The 14,383-nt window shown below is 43.7% G+C and overlaps 1 protein-coding gene across 1 annotated transcript in view; it reads right to left on the bottom strand.

Moving 5' to 3' along the window:
- Positions 1-13,853, bottom strand: part of gphnb (gephyrin b) — a 30,007-nt gene extending 16,154 nt beyond the window's left edge. Inside the window, exons 1-4 of the mRNA XM_068737397.1 lie at positions 13,794-13,853; positions 9,054-9,095; positions 7,251-7,325; positions 3,088-3,144 (exon numbers count right to left, since the gene is read on the bottom strand). Coding sequence (XP_068593498.1) covers positions 3,088-3,144; positions 7,251-7,325; positions 9,054-9,095; positions 13,794-13,853 — 234 coding nt within the window. The remainder of the gene's footprint in view (positions 1-3,087; positions 3,145-7,250; positions 7,326-9,053; positions 9,096-13,793) is intronic.
- Positions 13,854-14,383: the final 530 nt, after the last annotated feature.

Raw genomic sequence — 14,383 nt, 5'->3', positions numbered from 1 at the left:
TGTTAGATTGAAGCACTAAAGAGGAATATATGGACAAGGGCAACAACATACAGAGTGACAATATTTCATCACAAGGTCATAACAGATGTATTAACTGTGCTACGGTGTAACATCAAATGTAGTGAAAATGTAGTGTCGAGTTTAGATAGTGGCTGTTCAGATGTGGTGCAGGACGGTAAGGCTTCTCTGGAGAGCGCTGATGCAGCATGATAGATAGCTGCACCAGCGCTTTACTACCTGTAATCTATGGCAAGGTGGGGAGGAGAGCAGAGTGGGTTAAAACTGTGCTGAGCTTCCCAGAAACATCTTGCGACTACGGCTAACTGTTGTTAACGGTAAGTGAATGGAAAGCAAACTAAATTAAAAGTGGTGCCGCTATTGTTTACAACTAATGCGTTTGTGCCAAATTAGTTGCAACAGTACAACAAACGGAAACCGTGGCGGAGACAATAAGTAGCCTCTATCTCATGTGAGATTAAATGAAGACCACATTTCCCACGAACCTTGGTCTTCAAAATCAAAATCTGCCATAAATAATGTCCCAATTCCATTCAACATACTGTGAAGTGCAGTACTATATTCAATATACACAAGAAATCAATGTGCTTTATCGTTTTGTACAAACAGGAACTGATGCAGCAGGTGCAGCGGAAAGCAAATTGTTTTTCCAAAGATTTCCCTCAACTCAAGGTTCACCACTTAGCTTTTTACCTGAGCTTTCAACTTTCATACAGTCTTCATCAGAGGATGCTCAGATGATATATTGACATGCGAGCTCAGTAGTAGCTGTCCTGATGTCAACCATAGACCTTTCCTCCAGAGACCTCAGGAAAAAGCTAGTAAGTGATCTCTGAGCTGAAGTGGTCAAGCGACTATTTGCAAGGTCAAGAATGAAGCTTTTGTTGTTTCTGGAATTGTTTCACCACCATCCACAACTTTTCATTTTTTATATTCTGCAGAATACTTAGAGAAACGAACGTCTTTAGCTTCTGCACTGTGACATATTTCACAGTGAAACAGAATATTTGAGGATATAGTTCACCTCTCCCCTCCATCCCTCCACCTCATTTGGAAGTGTTGTAAATGTTGTGTGATTGGATGAAAGCAGACTGGGTTATATTTCCATAATGTATTCATATTTTCTTTTGCCAACATTAGATATTTACACAGCTAGCAGCCATATTTAGCATTACAACTTTTTTTTAGCTGAGGCTGATCTCGCGAGAGTGTGTTGCTGAGACAGAAAAAGATCTCGAACAAAGTTCATTTTCTGCAGGACTTGTCTTTCGAAAAAAAAAAAATGCTATTTTGATGTCAGAATGTTCGTAAGATGTGTGGCTTGTGAAAAATGTGAACCCACAACACTACATACTCAAAACCTGCTTAAAATGTGTATGGAGAGTGGAATTGGGACACAGCTAGGATCATCGTCTTGTAAAACAACGTACAGCAGATCTGATCAGACGTTTCTTGGTTTGCGCATAACTTAAAGTGTAATGCATATAATTAGTGGCAAATGAAAGCAAGAGCAAAAAGAGGCTATACAATAGGTGGCGAGTGCCAAGTAGAAGTGGGACGTGGACATGCCAGCGGTCCCCTTTTCATCTCACCTATGCTGTTAGAAGCCGCCAACCTCCCGGTGATCATGCATGTTTGTTAACGGTTATAGAAAACTAGCATAGCACCAATGCATTGATGTTAAAGATGCTACACAGCACTTACGAACGACAACTATATCCAACTCCTTTTAAAGAAGATTCTGTGTCACAGTATGAGCATGCTTTTGGAAAGCTCAGCTATAGGGAAGGACTAAATAAGAGAAGGAGAATCACATGTTGGAAGTTATCAGGAGACTGGCACAGAATAAAAGTATTACTTTTTACAAGTACTGCACACCAACATACATAAATAGTACATAACTCTGGACAAAATCAATTCTGATGCCGTCTGATTCCAACATTTTACAGTCAGTAGAAAATCAGGGCTGATATTTAAACTTAAGTGTCTTTTGTCCAATTGTTGGTCTTGATTTAAATGTCCATCTACCTTTGTTCAGATGTGTCGACTGGCATAGTTGCCTGCTTGTCTGTTCTTCTGTCTGTCCTGTGTCTATCACTTTTTCTGTGTTCTGGCAGTCCTAATTTTCTTTGTTGCAACTGCTGCATCTCAATAACACACAGAAGTTGGGTGTGGGCAGTGTGTGGTGTATGGAGAACCAAAACACCCATGGGTGAAGGTCTCTCTACCCCACCCACCCCTTTCTCCCTCCTCCCCTCCCTCACTGCCATCATAACTAGGCTAATACTGTGACACCACTAGGCACCAAACAGCCGAGGTGAGAGGGTGAGAGATGGGAGGTGGGGCAAGGTGGGTGGGATGGTGGAGGAGGAGGGATGGCGAGACAGAGAGATAGAAAAAAAAACAAAAAAACAGCTGGATAGACAGAAGAGACAGAGGGTGAAGGATGAGGATCAGCATGACGTGGTCCCACAGCCCGGAAAGAAAAGAAAACAAACAAAAACAGGAAGCACGGACTTGACAGACTTCACTAAACTACAGAGCCGAGACACAGCAGAAAGGAGGGAAAACAGGAGGAAAAGAACAAAACAATAAAGACCACTCTAGCGCCTGATGGCATCTACTTAACAGACATCCAGCACACCAGACATAGCTACTGAAAGCAGAGCATGTTAACCGGAAAGACAGAAACAGAGACGGACAGACAGATGGAGGAAGAGAAGAGGACAGACAAGAGAAAGTGAACGACAAGAGACAGAAAAGTGTGCGTGGGAGACGTGGAAAGGGAGACTCCAAACAGACCGGACAGAGAAATAGTGAGACAGAGTGACGAGAGTGAAGGACAAGACAGATTGAGGACGAGAAAGAGACCCAGTGGCAACAGGCAGATAGAGAGAGCATAAAGAGAGAGAGAGTGAGAGAGAGAGAGATAGAGAGATAGCTCGGCAAGCGAGGAGGGAGAGAGGGGAGGGGTGGGGGGGGGGACACAGAGCGGGGCGTTTGTTTTGCGCGCTCCTCGGAGGAGGGTGAGGGAAAGGCAAGGAGGGGAGTAAGGGGGCGGATAGTTACTCGAGAGCTGAAGGTCCTCCTGCGATCATCTTTAAGCCCCTCCAACCTACACTGGAGCTAGTGGAGATAAAGCATCGAATCACAGGCATCAGTGAATCTGTCCTGGCAACCACAACACTACAGACAGACAGACAAGACGGACAGATGGACGAAGGGACAAACAGACAGACAGGCATCCACTACGACAAGCAACCCTAGCAGGAGAAGGGAGCAGCGAAGGAGAGAACTGAGAGAGAAAGAAAGAGAGAGAAGGAAGAGAAGAAAGCGCAGTGGGCCTTTCAGGTGGCATAATGCCGCCCTGTGGCAGCCATACTGGAGGCCCCTATGAGTTCTTGAAAAGATGAACAGCGGAAACATTTTGAATTATACAACTTTATAAAAAACAAACAAAAACAAAACTGTTTGAGCGTCACTCTTGTGATGTCTTTTGGCCAACGATAAGTGTCATTTCGGTCCGCGATAATGTTAGAAGGTTAACTATCTGGCCACTTTTAAACAATAAGTGATGTTTTCTCATAGTCAACAAATCCCATGAAATCACTGATTAATTGACACAACTAACACGTCTTGGCCTCTGTATTTCTGATATAGATTATTCCTCTGTGCATTGTCTTTATTACCATGAACACTCGACACACTGTTTATTATGACAATCCCACATACACCATCCTGTAAAATACTCAATCTTCTTCTACTTTAAACCTTTTCAGACTCTTCACTGCTACAGTATACATCTATGATAATCCTATTGATTTTGAAATCTGCTATCTGTTCTATTAACTTGTAAAAATTCTCATTTCAGATATTTTTTACAGCTTATTTTTTTCATGTAGACCTCCATGATGGCACCAGCTGTGGTTGCTAGGAGATTTGTGCCACACTGCCGAGCCCTCGTATGGAGAGAGAGGGAGAGGCATGATGGAAAAAAAAAAAAAAAAAAAAGAGACAGAAAAAAGACAAAGGTGGGGATTAAGGGAGCTAAATACAGCTACAGCAAGACACAGATCAAACTTGCAGACATTGAAAAGCACATATGAAAACTAACGACAGCTAGGACATTTTCGCACAAGGTGTGCCTTGCTAAAAAAGAACTGCAAAAGACATCTAAAATAAAAAAGAAGCCACATTTAACGCAGAACAATTACAGCAGAATCTCACTACCTAGCTAGTCTCTTTAAACACACAGACAAACCACAAGAATCACAAGCTCCTGATCCAGTTTCACATGTTCCTCTACAGTAGTGAATCATACATCTCTCATGCAGCTAATGCAGTAAATATACAGTCACTGTTAACTAAGAAACAGCTAGAAACCTTGATGCAGTGTGGAGTGACGACACTAAAAACTGACACCGGTGGAAAACAAGACCTCGGTATGGCAAAAAAATAGCTAAGCAGAAAAGATCATACATCAGAGGGCCATGGGTGGGGGGGTGGGGGGGGGGACTGTTTGCATATGGAGATGAACACAGTGGAGAAGCTACAGGAGGGTGTGTGCTGGGAAGTGAGTGTTCATGGAGAATGAGTGAAAAAGCAGAATGTGGGTGTTGTTGGACGTATAAGGAGGGGGGAAGGGGGGGGGGGGGGGCAAAAAAGCAGACTGTCAAACACTCTCACACTCATTTCTAATCTACCCTCCACTGCAATCCCCCCTTTACTGGTGAGAAGAGAGAGTGAGCTCGGATGAGGGACGCAAATGTTAACACACACGCCTCACACACACACACACACAAACACAAAGAGCACAGGTCAGAAACTCACTCAGTGAGCAAAAACATATGAAATAAAGTTGAAAGCCATTGTTGACATATCTGTGTGAGTGTGTGTCTGAAGATCTGGGCTTGACACCTTCACTCGTCTTAATGGCATATTGCAGTATGTGCTGGGAATGCAGACACACACACACACACACAACACACACACACACACACACACACACACACACGCACACACACAGGAAAAAAAAAAAAAAAAAAAAAGACAGTGGCCCCCATGCCAGAAACACTAATCACTCTACACGCCGACCCCGTCGTCGCCACGGAAACAGCCTGACGACGGGTTGTCATGGAGATTTGCCAGGAAGATCAATGGGCTGGGGAACGGGTGGCGGCGGCGGATGGCGGTGTCTACAGACACAGAATAGTGAGCGTGGCCAGGTCAGCGAGACGGGTGGCTCGGGGGACCGCGAGCCCCTCCGGGGAAAATCGATGGCGCCAATAACCAGCTGGCTGAGAAGACCAGGAAATGATGGGATGTAACCACTGAGGTGCTGAGCTCAGCACAAAACAAAAGGAGCTGTCGAGACAAATTATGCAAAAAGGGAAAGATTTATCCGTCCGCCCTGAGGAGAAAGGGCTGTGACAGGGCAAGGGAGGCTAGTTTGAACCAGCTTTAACCGCCTCGCCCCACGGGACGGGGCGAGGGAGGGATGGAGCAGAGGGACAAAATGCTGGAGAGATGGCGACAGAGTGGTAGAGGGCAGGACAAAATGCTACTGTGGCAATCCACAGCCAAGTGCTCCTCCCTGGGGAGTGGTGAGGAAGTGTGAGGAGGCCTCTGCTCTCTCCACTGACTGCGAAGCACTGTTGGCTTCTCTTGGGCTTCCCAATTGGTTGCCCCATCATCTGTTAATCCAGACACACACACACACACACACACACACACACACACACACACACACACACACACACACACACACTTGCGCTCTATTTCAGACCAGGTACACACACACACACACACACACACACACACACACACACACACACACACACACACACAGACACACTCTGCAAAAACACTACAGCATCACCAGTCACTGATACACAAATCATATCAAATGACCAGATGTGTGATGAATGAGAGAGAATGAGTGCTGGTGAAGATCCTGAGAGAGAGAGAGAGAGAGGCAATGGGGAGGAATGTTGCTGACCACTAAAGGTGGTGATACACAGAGCAACTCTGTGGGGCGACACTGTCCAACTCAATTGCTGCTTTACCATATTTCTTTTGACTTTTAATCACGTTTAAGCCCACTATACTCCCATGTGTATCACCACACTAACTTGAAAACCTCTATGAAAGACCTATGCGCTACACACCTCCCCCTGCAGAAATCTGTTCGATGGGGAAATGAAAAATGTGTGTTTGTTGTTGCAAAATCTAAAGACCCCATTTACACCTGGTATTAGCATACAATCTGTATCTGGATCATTACATCAGTTCACTGGCTTTGCATTTAGACCTGGTATTAATAAGCTTTCTTGTCATCTCTTTTTTTTTGCCCACATTGAGATCGGACGTGAATACGGACGGAGGGGTATTCAGTACCTCACTGCCCCACACACTGGTCCTTTAAATATTCTTGACTAAATAACCAACTGTCAAGTTACAGTTAGCCAAAAAACAACAACAACCGAATTTACTTAAAATTTAAAAAAACTCAGCTATAGTCTGTTTCATCATCATGTGTGTGTGTGTGTGTGTGTGTGTGTGGTTGATCAACAGCGCTGGCAACATTAATAAGGCCAACAACCCCACAGCTGACATCACATTTTGATTCAAATGTTTGCTAAATCTTTCTCGGTTGCATAGAAAGTACACATCACCTCAAACCAGTGAGAGGAGCACTGAAAATACAGCATTCTCTGGAGAAATCTCTAATGTGAACGAATTAAAACTGCTCATTTGGTAAAAAGAAATGTGTGTTCGCGTATGAATGTCAGCTATCCAGTCAAAGATCACATGTTATAACCACGTGTGTAAATGGGGTCTACTCTATCAACATCACCCTGAGTTGATCTTTCGTACTGTGACATCTTCACCTTTCTGGATTTTAACTTTTGTGTCTCCAATATCTCCCACTACGGCTTAACATAAGCCACCATATGGTGTGTATATCAATCTTTGTTTTTGATCTTGGAGTATCAGTAAAGACAATAAACTATAGTCCAATAAACTAAAGAGCAGGTTTGCTAACCTGTTCCAGTCCTACATGCTGCATTGTCTCAAATGTTAGGTGCTCTGTGTGCCGCTCTTCCTCAGCTGTCCCCCTGCCTGTCTACATCTGTGTCGCTGTGTGACACCAGTGTGGTGAGGTGCTATGTGGGATGCTAGTGGCCAGCATGCCGGTAGATAAGAGCTTGGTAGAAGGTTAGCGGGTTTACCTGGTCCAAGGTAGAGTACCTTGACTTGAGCGTGATGACCTCATCCAGGTGAGCCCTGAATTCTCTCCGTGAGGCCTGGGGGAAGCCACAGGATAGTCACTCACCTTCATGCCACACACACACACACACACACACACACACACACAACACACACTCGCACTCGCACAGACAAGCACTCCCACTCTGATCAACACAACATATCAGTTAGTGGTGCTTTTAAAACACAGTTGCTCACAGTCTCCTAATTCTGAGCACAATTGCACGCACACACACACACACACATACACACACACACACACCCCAGAACTAACCTCACACATATTCTGCAATCGCATCAAAGGAAATTTAAAAATAAAAAGATGTTGCAAACAACTGGAAAACCACCAACAACACCACAGATGGATGAAGAACAGAACCAGATCAGTGGATTGACAACAGTGGAGTGCTGCTGCTGTGGACACATTTCTCTATTAGTGTGTGTGTGTGTGTGTGTGTGTGTGTGTGCAAGTGGAAGTTAAGTGAAGCCAAGTGAGTGCTTGACCCCTGGCCGTACCCAAGGCCTCTGTCACTATGACACTCCAGTTACCGTGGCCTGTTTGTTTGGTATTTAACTTTCAATCGTACTGCTACAAGTATTTGGATTACAATACTTTTATGACACGAGTAAGGCCCTCTTAAATTGGGTTATCAAAAGAGTGTGATTAAGAGATAGATATATGCTGAGCAGCACATTTTACAGTTGAAATTGTCAGAAAAAAAACAGCAGGTCTTTAAATTAATTTTAAATTAAAATTAAGTCGGCTAAAATCGGCTACAAATATTGTCTCTAGAACATATTAGTATATCTAGATAGCTAGAATAGTATATCTAGAAGTAATTCAATTACAGTAATGAAATCGGTTCAGGACGGAAATTGCATTGCAATGACTTTTTTTCTAAAAAGGAGATAAAATAGATCGATTTCATAGATAGAAATAAGCCACCACCTTTGAGGTGGACATTGTTTTTTAAGTCAGCTTCCAAACGGTTCTCGATATGTTATTACTGTACAATTACAGGGAATTAATGGATTCCGATATCACATCGGACAAGTGTCAGCACTCTTCCACGCCTTGCACTGAGGCCATGTCTTTATCAGTTTATCAGAGTCATTGGGGCCTGACAGAGTAACAAGCAGAGAGTTACAAAGGCTTATAGCGCATTTACCGGGCCTTTTCTCTTTTACAAGATGCTGTGTGTGTGTGCGTGTGTGTGTGTGTGTGTGAGAGAGAGAGAGAGAGAGGCCCTTTCACGCCCCTGAGGTGCGTAAACACACGTTGTTTGTGCAGGCAATATCACTTTCATTCAAATACATAATTCAAGCATCTTTCAACTTCAATTCTGAGGTTGAAACGCAGTTGAGGAAGATGCCAAGTGATGGAGGTTTGTTTTTTTTTCTTGATGGTGTGTGAGAGTGGAAACAAGGCGAGGGTTAGATACAGAACGTGTAACAGAGCGAAGGCAACATTTTTACTACAAGGCAAAAATTAGACGAAAAACAGAACAAGAACACATCCACACAAAAAAAACAGAAAGAACGTACAAAAGGATCGTGGGTAGTGTGTAGAAAAACCACAAAGAGACAGCAGGAGTGTAGCAGGCAGGGCAGCACGCACACAGGGGGAAGGATATGGAGTTTAGGGGGGGGGGGGGTGGAGCAATCATTCCAGGCAGGAAGTAAGAAGTGCGGTTGGAGAGGAAGGGAGTCGAAACCGATGCCATGATGACGGCCGCAACGTTGCCTTAGAACACATGCAGGAGTACCTCAGCAATGCTTAGGGTGGATGAACAGGAGGGGAGCCGCGCCTGGTGCCGCGAGAGAGAGAGAGAGAGAGAGAGAGAGAGAGAGAGAGAGAGAGAGAGAGAGAGAGAGAGAGAGAGAGAGAGAGAGAGAGGAGGGGGGAGAAGAGAAGAGGGTTAACACAGCCAAAGCCGGGTTGAGCGCGGGGGGGGGGGGGACAGAGGCACACAGAGACTGACGGGTGAAGCAGACGGCGTCCTCTGTCTTTCAGGAGGACATCATGCCTGACAGCTCTCTGTGTGACTGTCTCGGACGAGCCAAGGCAGCAAAGACAGGACAGGACAGGACGATATATAGGACAGGACAGGGGTCAGGACAGCAGGTAGGATTTCAGAACAATAGGAGAAGAGGTTTCACAGGAAACATCACACATTTTGAACACTATGTCAAATCTTCGGCTTGTCAAACGCAGCTTCAATTTGCAAGTGTGTTTGTTTATATTCACGAGACCTGATAGCTGATATGTACTCTGTTGATACCTGAATTTCAGAGCTTTTATTGCTCCGGGAAGACAGTTGTAGAAAATCAGCCCAATGGGAGGAGCTTGTTCCTTCTGAGCCCTTTCACAGAGAGCTGAACGACTGGTTGCGACGCCACTATACTATTCCATTCTCGTCTATGTACTCGTCCTAATCCAGGATTTAAGAGCTCCTCGTAAACTCAAACGTCTCAGCGTGGAAGATGTGTGAACTGTACCATGTGGGACACGTGCTCTCTTGGTTGCACACGGGTATACAATGAAATATGTGCGTGACGTCCTGATTGTCATATCAGTTTCTGACAAGCATATGCCTTCAAAATATACAACTGAATTCAACTGCAGTATCCCAGAAAGCACGCAGTCTTCCATTAGTGTTTACCACTATGTTAGGTCACACATTGGCTGGAAAATTCATATATTTCCAATGGTTTAAAAAGGTGCCAGAAATCCAGATCAATTCGAACTGATAAAGGATGAAAACCTCATTACCACACAGTACTGACGGTAAGCCCTGCAATCAATGGAAGTGTCAACCATTGATCCAAAATGTCTCCTTAATATTCATTCTTCCCCATCATGTCGTACTCAGGAGACAAACACGACACGAAAACCGGAAATCACACAGGAAATAAAATGAGAAAACACAACGTAATTTATTTCTAGCAGCGAAAAAGCATCACCTCCTACTGCTCTACTGGGGTCAGCCATGATTGGAGCATTTTCATTAATGCTGTGGTAAGAACATTCTAATAACATTGCTTCCACCAAAAAGGCACACGGAGGCTTTTATTACCTCCACTAATGAGGTTGTAATGAGGTTGGACAGAGGTTATGTCTCTGCCTTGAGAGTTAATCTTGATCTGGATTTTTGGTTTATAATTATAGTCATTATGCCGTTCGTTTACTGGTGGAAGAGTCATTCCCTATGCCCGACACATATGGCATTTCATTCCATTGGTATTTTGTCAAAAAAAAATAATCAAAAACTCAACACAAACATGGCCATTTGCGTTGGTAGAGGGTTTTTTTTGTGCTGCTAACTGGAAAATCCTTTTAAAAACATCGCATCTATAAAAAATAATGGTCGGCCTGAAAGCCAAGCTCACTGTCAATTATTACTAAAGTCACTAGATTATTCCCTACCTTTCCTCATGAAACAGTAACAGTTTCAGATTATCTGATAAATTGCCTTTTTTTTAAAGTGGGGCTGTCAAGGAGATGAGCATTTCTTCCCGCCTAATTGAAATGGTTTGGATTCACAGTAGCTGCCCTCGTCAAACTCACAGCTCAGGTAATGGACGCTGGCAGGAAACCACGGGGGGGGGGGCTACACATTGAAGCTCAGGAGTGAACTACACAACGATCTCCTTAATTCCTGCAGTAGTAAGGTAGCCCTCTGTTAAAAGAAAGCTCAATTTACCAACATCGAATGATGCTGTTTGTCCTCTCCTCGTTACACAAAAAAAAAGATATTTTGTTTCATTTGTCAATGACATGAATTCTGTATATTAAAATCCTCCAAATTCAATATTGAAGTTGAAACCACCTGCTGCATATGTGTAGTATTTTGCTTTATTTCATTCGACCATCTTTGAAATTATACTGAAGTCCATTATACAGTGTCTTCTTTGGTATTACCACCAGGGTTGAATTCTTCACATAATGGCGCTACACCATAATCTCAATAACAACGCTCTGTCAAACGGATTTGAAATAAAACCTTTGAGTGCAAAAGGAAGAAAAATGACCCGTCAATTCCACCGCTACCTGACCAAAGGACAAGAAAAAATTCAAACACCAAAATGTTGCATCATGTTTGGTCCAAGCCATCATCAACCAGAGATGCATGGTCAGCAGAAATCCATCCAAGAAACTGGAAGGAAGATAAATCATAATTCACACAAGACTGATCTGTTCTAGATTACGGTTGACCTCACTCTGTACACGAAAGCCATTCAAAGTGCCCTGTGGATTTTTCTTGGAAGCAAAGCTTCTACTGCTGTATCACTTTAGGTCAGACCAAATGATTTATGTAAAATTCATGAAGTTTATGTTTTCCCAAATCTCTGCAATCGCAAAATTAGCATGACTCAGAATGTCCACACAAGAGAAACACGCATGTATTCTTTCTTTCGGAACAATATTGCATTCTGTCTACCTACAGTACTCAGTTGTATCTTACAAGTCTTTTGACAATACAAAACCACAATGCAACACACTTTATAAATATCTATTATTAGATTACATATTCCTCATATCTTAACGGAATAATAGATTCAGTTTGAGCAGCGTAAACATCTTTGGAGTAATATCACACACTCTGAGTGCGCAGGATTCTGACGAGTCGATGTCTTCTGCTGTCAAATTAAACTCGTGTGCCGTCGGTGCTTTAAGTTGATTTAAGTTTTGTGCTTACCAACGGCAAGTTCTCGAAAAAGAAAAAAAAAAAAAAACTTGCAACGGCTCCCCTCTGAATAAACAAAGGAGAGAAAGAATCCACACTGGGAAAGCACAAAACAAGCAGTAACCACAGCTGACCCGAAGCATGTGCTGCTCGCTCTACGGTTCCAGCCCTGATCATCCACCACTGCCCTCCTATGGCCGTCTCCGCGTCTGCATCAATTAGAAATTAATGAGCTGTTGAGTGAGTTGCCAGCCTGGCGGAGAGTGAGAGCTAACACAGCTGATTTGACAGGCTTGTGTTATGCTGCTCACCCCCCCCCCCCCCCCCCCCACACACACACACACACACACACACTTCTCATTTTCATGGTGAATGAACATGCTCAGTACAGCTGGACAGACTGCTGTCATCCGTTCCTCTGACTTCCTTTCATTTGCTGTCTGTCTAACTGTCTGTCTCAACCCCCCCCCCCCCCCCCCCCCCTCCTCCCCTCGGACTGTTTGCCTCTCTCTTTCTGTCTCGCTATTCAAAGCTCTCTTGCACTCTTCTTTCCGTTCTCTCTCATCGCCCTTGAGGCAAACTCTACGAGTCAGCGGGCGAGGGTAACTCCAGGCACATATAACATCGCATACGATGCAACGCAAACTTCACACACATACAGATGCACACTCATAAGGCGGCATGATGTGTACTGAAGTGTGGACGCACATACTTCACTCATTGATATAGTGTGCTTGTAGATATCTACAGTATTTATCTTCATAATAATAAAAAATAGTACACATGCTCTATGGGCCAATGAACAAGCACACTGGACTCAGCTGAAGTGTTCTTGACTTGAAGCCTCAGCAACTTGACCCAAATGGTCCATGGGTGCCACGAGCCAAATGAAGCAAGGGAGGGGGCTTTATGTGTGGACATTAATCAGAGACAAAAGAGCTTCTTTCCTTCAGGCCCGTAGCTACTTTCATCTGGTCTCTGCAACAATACATCACATGTGTTTTAAAAACGTCCCATAGGAACTAGCTACCTCAGCGATCCCTCTGCGCCTGACAATTATCACAGGGATGTGTCACGCTTCGCAGCTTAATTAATATCCAGCTACCTTTTTTCCATCAAGCTGTCCAACAGAGGATGATATATATACACGTTTCAGCTTGACATGTTTATATTCCCCCCCCCCCCTCCCCCAGGCCACGTAAAGATCGAGGTAAGCAGACTTTCAAAAGGAGAAAAAGAGTTGTGCGCTGCAAAAATCTCTTATGAAATAATTCAGAAGTCTTATTTTCTTGAAACAAGTAAATCTGTCAGTGCAATAAGAATATTATACTGTCTCCATTTCCAGGAGGCTTGTTTCATGTATTTTTTTAACAGTAGACATTTATTTTGTAACTACGCGTTAGTTGGCTCATTAAACAACATGTTAATTAATGAGCTTTAGAGGTGCTGGTAGGTGTGTTATGTGTATGAGAGTGGTATTATTCCGAAATATTCCCCTGGAACAAAAGCTAAATAGTTTACACATTTCCCAAAATCTATAATCGGTTATAAACAGAAAGTATTTGTTATTTTTTTTAGCAGTATACCAAATACATTTTGGCAAACCAAATCCAAACATATTGTTTTAAATGTCACTGGCCTGTCCTAACATCATCTCTTGCTATTTTTGGTGTCTGAGTAAAACAGCGGGACTCAACAACTTCGTAGTGCAAACAGGAACAAAAGGCATTAACAAGCCCTGCATGGATCTATTCCTCACACACTGTGGGAACCTTTGTGTAACTAAGCATCGATAAAGCTGCAAATTTATCGCCGTACCTGACATTTAGCCATCGGTGGAGTCTCCGCTGCTACATCAATATCCTGCTGCTTCTCCATGTCAGCTGTTTAAAGCCGTCATGGATTTTGAAGGTGCTGCTTCACACTTCTTCCATCCATTTTCGCCCTCATTTCCATTTACAGTAGCTCCCCAGCTAAGATACTAAAGTTGGTGACCGGAGGGGGAGCACAACTCCAGGGAAGAGGAATAGCAGCGTAGTCATTGGCATCAAGGGGTTTCTGATTCCTCTTTTGCATGAATCTTACTGTAAGGTGCTTTTGGGTAAAAGCAGCAGCTAAACGAGGATGTGGGGGATGTGGATGGAGTTGCTTCCGTTTCTAACAAGGTGATTGCTTGATAATAAGGAGTCCTGCTTGCTCATCCTCCTCTCTTTGTCTTTTTTTTTTTTTTTTTTATGAACGTGTAACGTCCACCCCCCTTTGCTGCAGAAACCCTACGGCCACAATATACACCACACAAGCCCCTTCATCCTCCCCCTCTCTTCCTCACCCTGCAGCCCCAAGCTAGTTTAAGCTAGTCAACAGTCCCGTCGCTACATTATTCACCCCTCTACCCTCTAAACTCATTC

This window comes from Cebidichthys violaceus, unplaced genomic scaffold (genome assembly GCF_023349555.1).
Source record: "Cebidichthys violaceus isolate CVI_PGR_0920_01 unplaced genomic scaffold, fCebVio1.0.p SCAF_78, whole genome shotgun sequence".
Taxonomy (NCBI): Eukaryota; Metazoa; Chordata; class Actinopteri; order Perciformes; family Stichaeidae; genus Cebidichthys; species Cebidichthys violaceus.
Note: the sequence above shows the minus strand (reverse complement) of the source record. Positions and strands in the feature narration are given on the sequence as shown.